A 13,796-nucleotide genomic window follows, 5' to 3' on the forward strand; every position below is an offset into this window, starting at 1 on the left:
CACCAACAATCAGGGACGCAGCTGCAGGACCAGCAGTGTTTTGTTCGGTTGTACACAGGGTAAATCAGAATGGACCGGAGCTAAAAGTAAGGTTTTCGTGGACTTGTCGATATTGGTGTTAGGTGCTGTCGAGTCAGCACGTTGTACATAGCAACCTATGTACAACAGAACAAAATGCCGGGTGATTAACTTGGGGGGAAAAAATCAGACATTCAAACCCCTCTGGATGGATTTGAACCTCCAGCCTTTCCGCTAACAGTCAAGCTCACCAAACATTGGCAACACCTTGGGATTTTAATTATGTGGCTGCTATTATGACAAGTGCACACAAGTTTCTTTGAGAGACAATATTGTGTTTTAATGATAAAAATACGCAGTCCCCAACTCTCTGTGAAAGTGTATGCAAAGTGAACTGACAAAATAGAAAACACTGGAGCCAAATAGGTCAAGCTAAAACATACATGGAGGATTCAGAATCTTTTATCCAGCTAAATTCCACTCTTTGATCTCCCTCAGGAGCAAGGAAGCCACAGACAAAGCGGATCTACAAGTAAATCAGTGGTAGTGCTTTTCATTAAAAACCAAACATCACAGACTTTGTACTTATAACTGAGCTTTAACTACTGAAGCTGTTATCCACTGAAGTTACACTTATGCTAGAAGGTTCCCTTATTTAGAAATACCCCTTCATTTTAACACTTTGATTTCTCCGTCCAGCAGCCATACTCAAATCTATCATCCCTCCCCAGTTTGAGCTTTAAATTTATCTTCAAATGACTAAGAAGAATGAGAAGAAACAGAAAGTGAGGGAGAAAGAAAGAGGAGAAGCAGGAAAAAGGGGTTCCTGTGAGTTGTGGCCTCAAAAGCTCCCCTGTGATGGCAACTATGCCACAGATGGCCTGTTCCCATGACCCATCTGCCCAGCTGCTCAGGGAAGCCTGGTTGCAGTGGGGAGAGTACAAAAGGGAAAAGGAACTATTGTTTCACTCCTACAATTGGACTCAGTCCAGGGAGACAGCTACAAATCACTTGAACTTGAGACATCTAGAAAATAACCACTTTTCCCAGAATTACAGGTTAGATTAGGCTCCTATAACATGAAAAGGAGGCAGTCGGGCAGCTGAAAATAGGACATGGTGACTCAGGGTACCTAAATTCCAGAGATTGGCGTAGCCTGAAAGAATCGGTTCACTTGCTGGTCTAAGGGGTGGGAAAGGGCCCCGTTTGTGTCAGAGACAGTCAAGGATAGGATTTGTCAGAACAAAATAGCCACATGAAGGGAGGAAGGAAATGAAAAAGAATGGGTTACTCTGTTCTAGGTTGTGAATAGTCTGAAACCAAGAACGAACAACTTGTTATGCAAAACTGGACATTAGTCTGCACCTTCTATATCTGCCTTTGCTCAGTCAGGGGGACATTGATCGGTGGTCACTGCCCATGGTCATTCCTGTGCTCACAGAGCTCTTTGCTGCCATCCCTTTGATGTGGGGCGTGGAAGGTGGTTGAAGTGAGAGTGGTGTGTGGAGAACAAGGGTGCCACCGGAGTCCACCTAGCTCTCACCCTTACCTGTGCGGACCCCATACTTCAAGGTATCCCTGCAGTCAACCAGGATCTGCTCCAGGGATTCAGGGTAGTCAGACAGCTCCAAGTTGAAACCTTCCATGCCTTCCAGCAACTGGTGCGGGTGGTGAAAGTCCAGCACCTTGGTGGAGCGGTCGAAGGTCTTGCGCACATAGTTGAGGAGTATGTCCACTACCTCCAAGAGAAACTGCACTGTTTGCTCTTCCCCGTTCTTCGCTGGAAGCAGATCTGAGGAGGCAAAGCCAACACGTTATTATCATCTCACTCATACCTTACTTTCCTTGGCCCAGAAATACCTAGAAGCAGACACGATATTTTTTACTGGCTAAGTATCATTTCAGGACATACAGAATAACCTGATATGACACATTCTCAGCTAAACGCGCCTAGACACATACACAAGTATTTTGTATACACTGTCTGCTGTTCCCGGGATTTCTGCTTTGAGAAGCTGTGCGCACCCTGCCCCTGCAGTTGTCATCTGCAGGCTGATGGGAACTTATCCCAATGGAGGGTCCCTCCTGCCTTGCTCTCGTGCTACAAGGTGTCTCAGACCCAGGGCGTATGTTTGGTGTCGTGACGTGCTCCATCTGCTCTGTGGGAGGGGCTGTGATCTCTCCGCAAATGGTGGCCGTCAGGGTTTCCTGAAACAGGAAATAAGTGCTGGAAGGAAGACTCGGGAACTACTTCGTCTCTCTTGACCTCATCCTTTTGGGATGTCTGGAGGGGACTAAGCATCACCTGGTGGTTCAGGAGCTACGGCCTCTGCTAGGCAGAATCGGGCTGCGTGGATAACGGGGGAATGTTGTAGGTGGCCCCAGCTGAGGATGTCAGCCATCGCTCTAGAGCAGGCTGTCTAGCTACTCATGGTGTTCTCTGTCCGTTCCCAGGATGCTCTCTTGAGTTTTTAAGACACTGTTTAAACCCCTGGTGAGTCCCCTCTGACCACGGACCACAGATGTGAACAGCCTTGCTATCAGGTGGAAGGCACTGGAAAGTGGATTGTTGTAGATGCAGTTAGGTTAAAAGTTAGCATAGCACCCTATCACTTGATCGTCCTTATAGTTCATGTAAATGTGTTCTAGTTTTTAATATTTTCTGCTTTTTCAATTGAAGTTGTCATCTGTTTTACTTTGTTATTGTTGCTTTCTGAATTAATGTTTTCCTGTATGGGACATCCAGGGTAGATACATCTATAGAGACAGTAACGGGATTAATGGTTTCTTGGGGGTAGGGTGAAGGAGGTTGGGGGGAAATGGGGAACTAAGAACAATGAGTACAAGAATGAAGAAACTGTCCCAAAGCTGATTGTGGTGAATCTTGTGCACCAATTTTTGATGTGATTTTAACTACTGAATTGTACAAAATGTGAATTATATGACAATAAAATGGCTGGGGAGGAAAGTCTTATTGAATATTCTGGTTTGCCGCCTGTGGGAGAGTGGGCCTATCTTTGGTCTGCTGGAGCGAGAGGGGGAAACCCTTCTCAAGACTGATGTTTCGGGCACAGCAGTAATCAGTCCTCGGTCCCCAAAGGAAAATGAATTTCAAGATAGGCCCACTCACAGCACGGTGACACCTCTGGGGGCTCAATGTGATTATGGGACCCACTTGAGGTCTTTTGTGTGAGGTTCCTTCAGATGCTGCCATTCTAGCCCCCCCCCCCATCCCTTCCAGTGTCTGAGAGAGGCTGTTCTAATAAGTTAACTATTTTATTCCTTCGTCTGACTCCAAAATGATGGAGGCTGGGAGACTATCATATCCCAGTGTCCAGCAGGGCGTTTCATGAGAATTCCGAGAGAAGAGTGACCTATTTTGTATGGCGAAGGAAGCCACCTTTCAGGAAGGAGTCAAGAAGCGCACACGAGGAACGGCCGGGAGAGCAGCAGGACCGGGGAGGGAGCGAACTACCTCGGGCAAACAGGTTGGAGAAGTCAGTCTCCGTGCGGCGGAAGCGGGCGTCTCGGTCACTGTTCTCACAGGACAGCTGGTTCTTGGAGGACTGCCTCTCCTTGAAGGCGCTCACAAGCCGGCTCTTCTCTTCCAGGCTGTTGGTTCGTTGCAAGAAGCCTGTGGCATAAGAAGGTTGATCAGAGGAAGTCAGCCAAGCTACCCTGCCGCCAAAGGTCTCTTACTGGGTCCGCCTTGATTCTCCAAGCGAGGCTCCTGCTTCTCTCATGCAGCCTAATGCCTGCTCTTTGCATCTAGAGGCCTGGCGCTCCTCGCCTTCAGGCGGCAAGTGGGCATTGCCAAGTGTCATCAATGGCACAGACCCAGCCATGCAAGAGAGAGAAAGAGTAAGTGATGCCCATTCTGCTCTCTGAACGTGACTCTGAACTCAGATTTAAGTCGACTGGACAGCTTCAACTCCAATAACCAGCCCCAGGATGGAGTTTTAAGGGAAGGGAGGCAATCAGAGAGGATTCTGCCAGCACTGGGTCTATGGACCAGCAGGGAGAGGATGCAGGGGGAATGGCATTAGGGATTAGCGAGGATGCCTTCCTCCAGCCCCTGTTAATGCTCACAGGCTTGAGGATAAGGGTAAGTTTGGGACTGAAACCTGGAGGGCACCTTCCCCTGAACTCCCCGATCTCTTCGACAAAGGTAACGGAGGAAAAGACAAGAAAGACTTAAAATCGATGTGGCGACTCTAAATTCTATAAATACTCATTGATCATCTGCTGCTCAAACTAGGCATTTGTCCTGGCAGCACAGTGGTGTGTGCTGTTGGCTGCTCACGGAAGGCCAACAGTTTGGAACCACCAGCTGCTCCGTGGGAGCAAGATAAGGCTTTCCACTACCAGAGAGAATCGCAGGCTCAGAAAGGCAGGGAGGCAGGTCCAGCCCATCCTGTGGGGTCTCCATGAGTTGGAATAAACTTGATGGCAATGAGTGTTTTAAATGTCCTTCTTGAGAAATGCTGTTCTAAGCTTTTAGGATAAGAACGCAGAAAAAGAGAAATGAGACAGAGATCTTTGACCCCAGTACCTTATAGTCTAGCAGGCAAAACGGATACGGGTGTGCTTTTTGATGATGACCAAGGTTAAAATCAGACAGAGAGCGGGACTCTGCAGTCCAGTTTCTAACCAGCCGCTCAGAGGGAGTGGAAACCTCTCCCATCCCGGGAAGAACACAACAACAGCAAAGGACACCAGCGACAAACAAGAGAAGCCGGGCTGAGCCAAAGGCTGAGAAGCTGCCAACTCCACCTCCACTCAGACCCTCGGGGTCTGCTGGCCTGCAAACCCGCTCCTTCCTCAGCACCTTCGCCTCCAATTCAGCCTGGATCTTAGCCCAAAGTGCAACATACTTTTAAGAGGCAGAAGGCTCTAAGCTTCTGGGTGACCCCCAAGCTGTCTTTGTCGATACCAAAATCCTTGGGGAGACACACACACACACACACACACACACACACACACGTCACAAGGCAGACTTGGAAGCAAGTCCCAGGAGGTGTGAGGAAAGACAAGTTAATCTGGGGAATTCAGCTTTACTTCCCCAGGACAGCAATTCCATGGCGATGGGTGCAGGAAGGAGGGATGCAGGGAAAGGTTTCGGTGATTAGAATCCTCCCACACAGAGGAGCCAGGATCTATTTTTGGAGGGAGGAACAGGAAGGCACAGGAGCCAGGCTCTCCATCGTTCCCAGCACCTTCTAAACTCCCTCAAGAATGTCCTGAAGGACATGGGGGCAGGGGGGTGGTTGATCATAGATCCCACACTTAGATATCAAGATGGGGGCATAACCTTTTTGTCACCTTTTCTTCCACTTTCTGAACTTCTCCAAACCCCACAGCGTCCCAAACCAGGAGGCAGCCGCATTTCCCAGGAAGGCAGTGGCATCCGGAAGGATGTAAGAGGAATATCTGGTTCTTGAATTCTGAGATTGGTCTAGGACTCCTGAAATTTGCCAAGGGGGGAACACCAAACACAAACGGCCTGCCTACTTTCCTTGAAATCCTACTCTTCAGGCCCCTGTCCTCTGGTTGGACTTCCACCTCAGTCCCTGGGGAAAACTTCGTTCTCCCTATAGCTAGCTGCAGGTAGCAGGACAATGATGTAGAGCTTTGGGCACATGCACTCCAGAGATGTCCGGCTAGGTCTGGGAGATTACAAGTACCACACAACTTTACAACTGGCATCTTATTCTAGGGCCACCCTGCACCACACTCTGGCTGCCACTGAGTTGATTCTGACTCATAGCAACACTATAGGACAAGGTAGAACTGCCCCTGTGGGTTTCTGAGACTGTCATTCTTTGCTAGAGTAGAAAGTCTCCTCTTTCTCCTGGAGAGTGGCTGGAGGTTTAAAACTGCTGACCTTGTGATGAACAGCCCAACACATCACCATGATGCCACCAGGACTCCTGTGTACCACACTAGGAATTAGTATTTTCCATAAATTTCTATAAATCGTATTAAAAAGCACAATTATTTTACATTGCAAATTGTTCAATTAGAAACACGAACATTTCGTACACATTGTCTGGGTTGGTTTGTTTGACCCTATTTTCAAAGGTAATTATTTCTAAACTACTAGAAGCCTCAAAGTGGTATATGACCCATGCCTTTCGGGTTCCAAGAGGCCTGGAAGGGACCAGACATTTCTCCAAGGATGGAGAGGTGGGAGGTGACCTTGGGGTTAGTGCTTTGACAACTTAGCCAGCTCACCAAGGACAGAAGCAGGGGTGTCCCTGACATGCAAGCAGACTGTATTATCTTGGCTGTAAAGGTTCGGCTTAAGCTGTGGGTAAGCTCAGTATTCTTAGGGGAATAAAGGGAAACCCAGACTTCAGTTGTGTTCAATCTGTTGGCAGAACAAAATCAAGGGACAACACGAGAAAGCCCTCTGTCATGATGGTACCTCGAGGCCAAGGGGAGGGAAGCTCCACTTCCAGTGCAAAGGTCGAAAGGACCCAGCGCATGGTGGAGAGAGCACATGTCCACCTAAAGGGAGCAGCCAGCATTTGGCTGCAGCCTGCTGTTTCCATGTGGGGCTCCCAGTTGTGTGCAGAGCGGGGGTGGGGTGGGGGGGATGTCATGTGCCCTGGCACGAAGCTGCAGCTGCCTGGAGGAGGGGGCTCTTTTTCCAGTGTTTATGAACTAAAAGCACCCTGCCAGCTCATCCCTTCCCCAATCCCAAGAATACCCAGAAATACAGAATATTTGAAGTCTCTCTATTTTTAGAAGGTGGCTACTAATACAACAATTTAAACACACCGCACCATGCAGGCTAAATAAAACAGCTCACGGTTTGTAACTGGCAGCTAGTCTGGGACCTTTTTGCATAGTTAAGCGATTGAGTTCCAAGACACATTGAGAAATTAGCAGAGCCTAGGGTCATAAGTTAGGGCTCTCTGTCTCATTCTATTTAGGCCATCCCACCACTGGGCTACTTAACCTCAAGGTAGCAGTTCAAACCCACAGCGAGTCACTCTCTGGGAGGATGGAGCCGTCTGCTTCCAGGAAGATTTACAGTCTCAGAAACCCCAAGGAGCTGTTTCTGCTCTGTCCTATAGGGTTAAGGGTCATCTCAATGACTTGGGTTTGATTTGGGGTTTACCAAGTCCATGTGCAGGGGCCACCCCACCTACCTTTCCTGAAAGGCTAACTGATTACTCCACCCAGGGGCAGTTGTCTCCAGAACTAAGGACATCCAGGGACTTTCTGGCTTTTAGTAGGAGAGGTGGAGGGTTGGACCTTAGAGCAAGCTGAGGATGCTTAGCGGGGTTCCTGGTGACAATGGGTGTGGAGGCAGAGAGAGACCCCTTTGTCAGTCCCTTGCTGTCTTAAGCGGAAAGCTCAAACCAGCCCCTGCAGTTTGAGTCTAGAGGGCACCCTCTAGGCCCATGAGGTTCAGGAGGAGAGGAATGGCCAGTGTGTGTGAATCCAGGGCAGAAACTATTAACTGCATTTCGTCCACACTGGCTTTCAATGGAGGAGCCCTGGTGGCGTATTGGCTATGTGTTGGGCTGTGCTACTGAAGGTCAGCGGTCCGAAACCATCAGCAGCTCCGTGGAAGAAAGATGGCTTCCTGCTCCTCTCGTTAACCTAACTCCAGGGCAGTGAAACCCTGTCCTATAGGGACACTGAGTGGGCATTGGCTGGATGGCAGTGGGTCTGGAGAGTTTTATGAGTTACAATGTATCGTCTGAGCTGGCTCAAAGGATGGAAAATAAATCCTGGTGGCCTTTTGTTTCAGAATCAGACCTCCTAAGATGAAGCTTCTTAACCAATGGTCCCCAAATTTAGCCAAGGCAATTCCCTCCAACAGACTACCCTGGCCTGTGTTCTTGTCCAGTGGGTTGCAAACTTTCCTGGGCTTACAGGGCTTCTCCTGTAAAGACAGTCTCAGAAACTCAAAGGGGCAGTTTTACCTGATCCTATAAGTGCCCGAATCTTTGGTTGGTGGGTTTTTGTTAGGGAAGGAACCATGGTGGCTAGTGGGTCGGGACTGCTTTTGTGAATCCCCCAGCAGTGACAGCGGAGGGGGAAGGGTGGAAAGCTGTGTCTGTTGGCTCCCTAGCGACCAGTTCAGCTCTGTCCTATCCGGTCCCCATGGGTCGGAATAGACAAGATGACAGACAGCAGTGTAGCGTAGGAGGAAAGGAACAGAGAAGAAACTCTGTTGGATGGTGGGCCCCAATACTCGAGGGCTCTCCCTCAGGACCTGCACTGGAGAGGGAAGTCATGCTAATGTCGGGGCTACCTTTTCCAGGACCCATGGAAGCTCAAGTCCTTTCTTTAAGGAATCCGTCTGCTAGCGGCCCCTGGGTTGCGTTCTAGAAGTGCTCAGACCTTTTCTTCTGCAAGACCCCTGAGAGAGCCAGCAGCTGGCAGGCAGCAAGAGGCTCCCCCCACCCCCACCCCACCCCCTGGGCTCACGCCCGAGCCAGCGGGCAGAGATACCTGAGGGCCGTCCCTTCGAGGCTGGCCTGGCACTGGACCTCTCACAGCTCGGCCCCCGCCCCCCTCCCCCACCGCCCCACCCCCACCCCGTCCTCCGCGGGCGCCCGGGGCTCAGTTCTGCTTGCCCGGCTGCATGACAATGACGGCTGCTGGAGCCCAGCGCCGCGACCGCCAAAGGGACCCGGCGCGTCACGGGCCATTAAACTGGGAATGGCGGCTGGGGGAGTGGGCTATTTATAGAAGGAAGCTCGCCGCCGCCCCGCAGCCCCGAAGGAGGCGCGGCTGGGCCCCGCCGGCCGCCACCCGGACTGGGGCGACGGCCACACCCCCGGGCCCCGCGGTGCAGCGGGGCTCTCCCCGAAGCCGGCCTCCGTCTGCGAGCCGGCTCCCCTGCCTCCAACGCAGATGCCGCGCCCCGGCCAGCAAAGGGGGTCGGAGGGATCATTCTCAGACCTGGGTCCTTCGGGCTCCACGGTCGCCGCCCGCGGGCCCCCGGGGCCCCGCCCCGAGCAGCGGGTTAGCTCCGGCCGGGTGAACACCCCCTGGCCGACCGGCTGCCCGCAGGAGCTGGGCCCGGGCGCCCCCCGGGGGTGCTCGGCGCCCGCTTCGCCACTATCTGGGGCGCTCAGCGACTGAAGGATAAGCCCCTCGTTAATCTTCCTTCCCCCGCCTCTGCAGTCCCGGCCCGGGGACAGCCCTATTGTCAGGCCCGATGCAGCTCGAGACTTTTAGACGGTGAAATGGAGTCAAGGGGGGGCTCATCCTCATGGTTCAGCCGGACTCACCCGGCGGTGTCCCTTCGAACAAATCACCCACGCCTTTAACGCTAAACAAACAATTCACCGGGCACTTTCATTCCAGACCCGCACACATCTGGGGAGGGGGGCTGTCTATTTGCCTTCCTTCTACAGAAATCGGGTCTGACGGGTCCACTCGTCCCGGGCCTCAGCGCGCCCCCTGCGCTCCTCGCGGTTAGGGCCCGTCGGGCAAAACCTCCGGCCACCTCGGCCGGGAAGGCCTCGAGGCTGCTGGCAACCTTTACCCTTTCCACCGAGGTTTCTCCCAACGGAATCGGAATGCGTGAGGGCATCACGCTGGACAAGAGTGGAGCTAAGTGGAAGAAAGAATGAAGGGGGCTTGGGATCCCCGGGCTAGGCGGATACCCTGCCTTTGGCCTGCAGTCTGGAAAGGCCAGAGCAGTTCAGGGGTTCCGTTGGACCTCGGAGCTACGAGGGTAGAGCGCACCTGCTTTTGGGGGGGCATGGTCCCTGACCAGGAGCCTGGGGCTGCTCCTGAGGGCACTGTCCTCGCTTTCCTGCTCAGACCCGGCGCCCCGCGGTTCCTCCACGGGGTGCGAGGTCTGGTCTCCAGGAGAAAGGCCTTGTTAGGAGGGGACAGCCCAAGACCGTGGGGGAGCGTGTCCGTGGAGACAGTGGTCTGAACATGGTACTGGAGCCCTGGGACAGCACCCCCCCCCCCCACCGCCCCAGCCTGAGCTCGCTCTCCACACTGGCGCCCCGCCCGCACGCCCTTTCCACTTACCGCAGATCTTGAGCCCCAGTTTTCGGGTGCATCCGTGGGCCACGCCGCACCAGGTGTCGTAGGCTAGGGTGAGAGAGGGCGAGAGGGGGCGTCAATTCGGCTCGGGCCGGGCGCTCTCGAGGCAAGGGCAAAGGTTGACTCTGCGCACTGGGATTCCTGCCCTGCCCCCACCCCCCTCTGGCTCACCCACAGCTCGTGCGTGCCAGGCGCAGGGAGCAGGCTGGCAGACAGGTCCCTCGGAGGAGCCCCCACCAGTCCCTCTCGCCTCCACATACAGACCAAGGTTCCCGGGCGGTGCTCCTATAGCCCCTCCAGGCCCCCAGCGACCCCTGTGAGGGAGTCTGGAAGGCTGGGGCTCCGGGGCTGGGCCAGACGCCCCCACCCGCCCCGCCGGCCCCCGGATTTCGGCCCTACTGACTGGAAGGGCTCGCACAGCAGCCCGGAGAGGGAGCACAGACATCTGGGACCGAAACGTCTCATCATTTCTTGGCGGGTCTCCAGTGGAGTGGCGGCTTAAAATAAACTGGCATGAAATGGGGTCGCGGAAGAGTTCAGGAATTAATTGGGTGAAAAATAGTATTTGACTAGATGATCGGGCTCGCATGGCTGCCTTCCCGTCGGACCCCGAGTTAGGAGGACAGTGGGGAGACTCCAGCCCTGGTGTCTGGCCCCACGTCCCCGCCTGGGCACTTCGTTAACCCTTCCCGCGCCTGGGCCGCAGACCCGGACTCGGACTTCTCCGGTCGGGAGCACACGAAGGCGGCGGTAAGCAGACACCGAGGGCCCTAGGGTCGAGTCATGACCTCTGGGGGAACGGCCGGATTTTCCTTCCTTGCAATATTCTTCTCAAGGTCTAACTGCCTTGGGGCGCACCTTCCTACTAGGAACGGTGAACAACCCCAGGCCTCTGGGGTTCGCCGCTGGGCGGGTGCGACAGGCTCCGCTCGACGTCCCCCGGCGATCCCTCCATTGCCTCCCATCCCCCACCCCATCCCTCCCGGCGCCTCCACCCCGCGCGAATGTTAGCTGCGATAAGGAGAGTGACATCCATTAAATTCGAGGCTCCACCGAGCCCCAGCGGGGAGAGGAAACAGCCCGACGTCCGGGAGACGGCTAGTCACCAAAGGGGCTCCTAGGGCAGACAGGAAATCGGTGCAAAAGCAAAACACGAATAGCAATACCTGGCGGGGATTGAGCTGGTCCCACCAGATAAAGTGCTTTGGCTTGAATCTGCCTAACAGCCCTCTGAGACAGATAGGAGTGTTCACCCGAGACCCGTTTTGACAAATAAAACACTAAGGTTCAGAGGAGGTAAGTTTTCCAAGGTCACTCAGTGGGGAGGTTGGAGTTCAAACACGTCCCGTTGTCTTTCCAAATTGGAGGGTAGGGCTTGAGAGGGAAAGAGGGGTGGGGAGAGGGAGCTAGAGAGCTTCTTTGATGGAACGAGGGTTCCAGAAGACCCGAGGCGAGTCAGGCTCCATCCTGCAGCCCGAGGGTCGCTGGAGCAAGCAGGGCTGTGTGTGTGCGCGGGTCGAGGAAGAGACCTTGAAGAGCCAAAGGAGCGGGGCCGGCTGGGCAGGCGCAGGTGTGCCCCTCGGAGGACAAGAGCGGGTGGGGAGCAGGACAGACGCTGGCAGGCTTGGGTGCGGGCGCCTAGACTACACTACTGAGGAACGGGGGGGGGGGCGCTATTCCGGGGTCAGGGGCTGCCTGCTCCCCGCCGGCCTGACTATCGCCCTCCTCCTCGGCGGTTCCCAAGAGGAGTGCCAGGCCACGTGCAGACTTAGGTCAGCGCCTCTGTCATGCCTAGGACCGAGGCTGGGCAAACACTGCCAGCTACGGGCGGCCTAACGAAGGGGCAGCAGCGGACCCAAAGGAGGCGGTCTCAAGGTTGGGTGAACGCGTTTGCAGCCAAGCCCCTCCAGGCGAGCGAGGTTGAGGACGGATAAAGAAACCCACCCAGGCCAGCGCAGAGAAACAGACAAAAGGCGCGCAGGCATCGCCCTCCTTCCGGCTTGCTGGGTCCAGCTCCGTCGCCCGTGCCCAGTTCCGGAGTCGCCAAGCCTGGCTGCACTCCTGAGCCCCTCTTTGTTGTGCAGGTAATTGTAGCCCGCCAGGGGAGTAGGGGGAGGGGAAGCAGCCGCCCGGAGAACTGGACCGCAGCCCGAGGACTTATGGCAAGGCCTCCTGCCCGGGAGCCAGTGACCGCGCCGAGAAACTGGACCAGGGTCTTACCAGATAAGAACCCCCGACCACCACCCTTTGTTGATGAATGGACATTTTCCTCAAGCTTATAGGAAGCGATATAAAAACACAGCAAAAACCCTCCTAATCACACGCTGACCCTTAAACCCGTCCCATATAGAAATTCTGGAGCTGTTACTCTCTGGGGCTAATAGATTTGGGGTGGTGGTGGTGGTGGTGAAGACATTTCAATTTAACATAGAAAAAGAAACGGGGAGGAGAGCAATCACCTCATCCCCACACCTCTACGGAGAAGTAAGCAATCAATCAATTAAAGACATTCTGGAAATGGGCTGAAGGAGGAAGCTCAGCTGGGGGTAGGGAGTCGTGAATCCCCCTTTCTTCGTCTATCCGTCTCCCCTCTGTCCCCCGCCTTATGGACTTGTCACTAGCTGACAGGTTTGCTTCTAGGGGGTAAAAAGACAGGGTTCCTAGCCGGCCGCCCTGGCAAACCTGGCTGCCCCTCCCCGCCCCATCGCTCGACACTTGGTATGCTGCCCACTCCACTCCCCTCCTTCCCACTCCCCGCATCTCTTGGTCTAAAATGTAATTGTTCAAAATGTCGAGGTTCAGCCTCGAGCCATTTCGTGCACCTTTCCCGCCCCTGGCTTCTCCCTCTCTCGTCAATAGCTCGACGCAAATTTGGAGCAATTAGGGACCCTGAGCTTTCTAAAAGCTGCAATTAACGTCGAAATTTCCGCTGATTATAGACTTGGAGCACAGCGCAGGGGGAGGGGAGAGAGGGGGCTTAGATCCTGGCTCAACGAAAGCCAAAAAGAGAAAATGCGTTCTCCCCTCTTGAGATCCTCACACCTCCCCCTGCCCAGCCCCTCGTTTTTCCATCGCTCAAAAAAACAAAAACAAACAAACAACCAAAAAAACCCCAAAACAAAACACACACAACGCAACAAAAGCAACGCTCAATGCCGCCAGACCCTCTCTCGCGGTGGAGCCCCCAACCATCCCTGCTGCAGCGACCCTGCGTGGCCACAGCTCTCCGGCGCTCCAGGAGCTGCCCTGCGTCGCCAGCAGCCGGGTGACCTCTGGCCGGGCCCAGGTCAGGGCCCTATTTATTCCCTGGCCTTCCTTCACCATCTCTGCGACCACCCCCATCCCCCTTCTCTTTCTGCCAGCACATCCTCCTCAAGACCCGGTACCATCATCTTCCCCCGAGTCCGTTTGATGGGAAACCAGGGCGGGACCTACTTGTGGGGCGCAGGTTGGTAGTATTGGGGTCCGCTCCCGCGTTCGCAGCGGCGGCGGACGAGGAAGGGGTCGAAGACGCCATCAGCTTGTTGGTTTCGAGGCCTCTGATGTCCAGAGTGCTCCGTGGCCTGAGCGCGGAAACAGGCTGCAAAGAGAAGCGAGAGCTGTGCGTGGAGGGCTCCAGGGAGCGGGCGCGCGGGAGACCGCTGAGCGGCTGGGGAGGCGGACGCTTCCGCTGGCGTCCCGGCGGGCAAGAGGGACGAGGGACGAAGGGCAGCGAGCCGGCTGAGCTGGGGTGCGCCAGGGGGAGGGGG

The 13,796-nt window shown here is 54.5% G+C and overlaps 1 protein-coding gene across 2 annotated transcripts in view; it reads right to left on the reverse strand.

Moving 5' to 3' along the window:
• The window catches only part of GAD1 (glutamate decarboxylase 1), a 45,273-nt gene extending 31,685 nt beyond the window's left edge, over window positions 1-13,588 (reverse strand). Inside the window, exons 1-4 of one of the 2 annotated variants that reach the window (XM_075529282.1) lie at window positions 13,483-13,588; window positions 10,033-10,095; window positions 3,494-3,652; window positions 1,568-1,810 (exon numbers count right to left, since the gene is read on the reverse strand). In XM_075529282.1, coding sequence (XP_075385397.1) covers window positions 1,568-1,810; window positions 3,494-3,652; window positions 10,033-10,095; window positions 13,483-13,564 — 547 coding nt within the window. In that variant the 5' untranslated portion in view covers window positions 13,565-13,588. The remainder of the gene's footprint in view (window positions 1-1,567; window positions 1,811-3,493; window positions 3,653-10,032; window positions 10,096-13,482) is intronic. The other variant, XM_075529283.1, reaches the window with a different exon arrangement.
• Between the last annotated feature and the right edge of the window lie 208 nt (window positions 13,589-13,796).

Source organism: Tenrec ecaudatus, chromosome 13 (genome assembly GCF_050624435.1).
Source record: "Tenrec ecaudatus isolate mTenEca1 chromosome 13, mTenEca1.hap1, whole genome shotgun sequence".
NCBI lineage: Eukaryota > Metazoa > Chordata > Mammalia > Afrosoricida > Tenrecidae > Tenrec > Tenrec ecaudatus.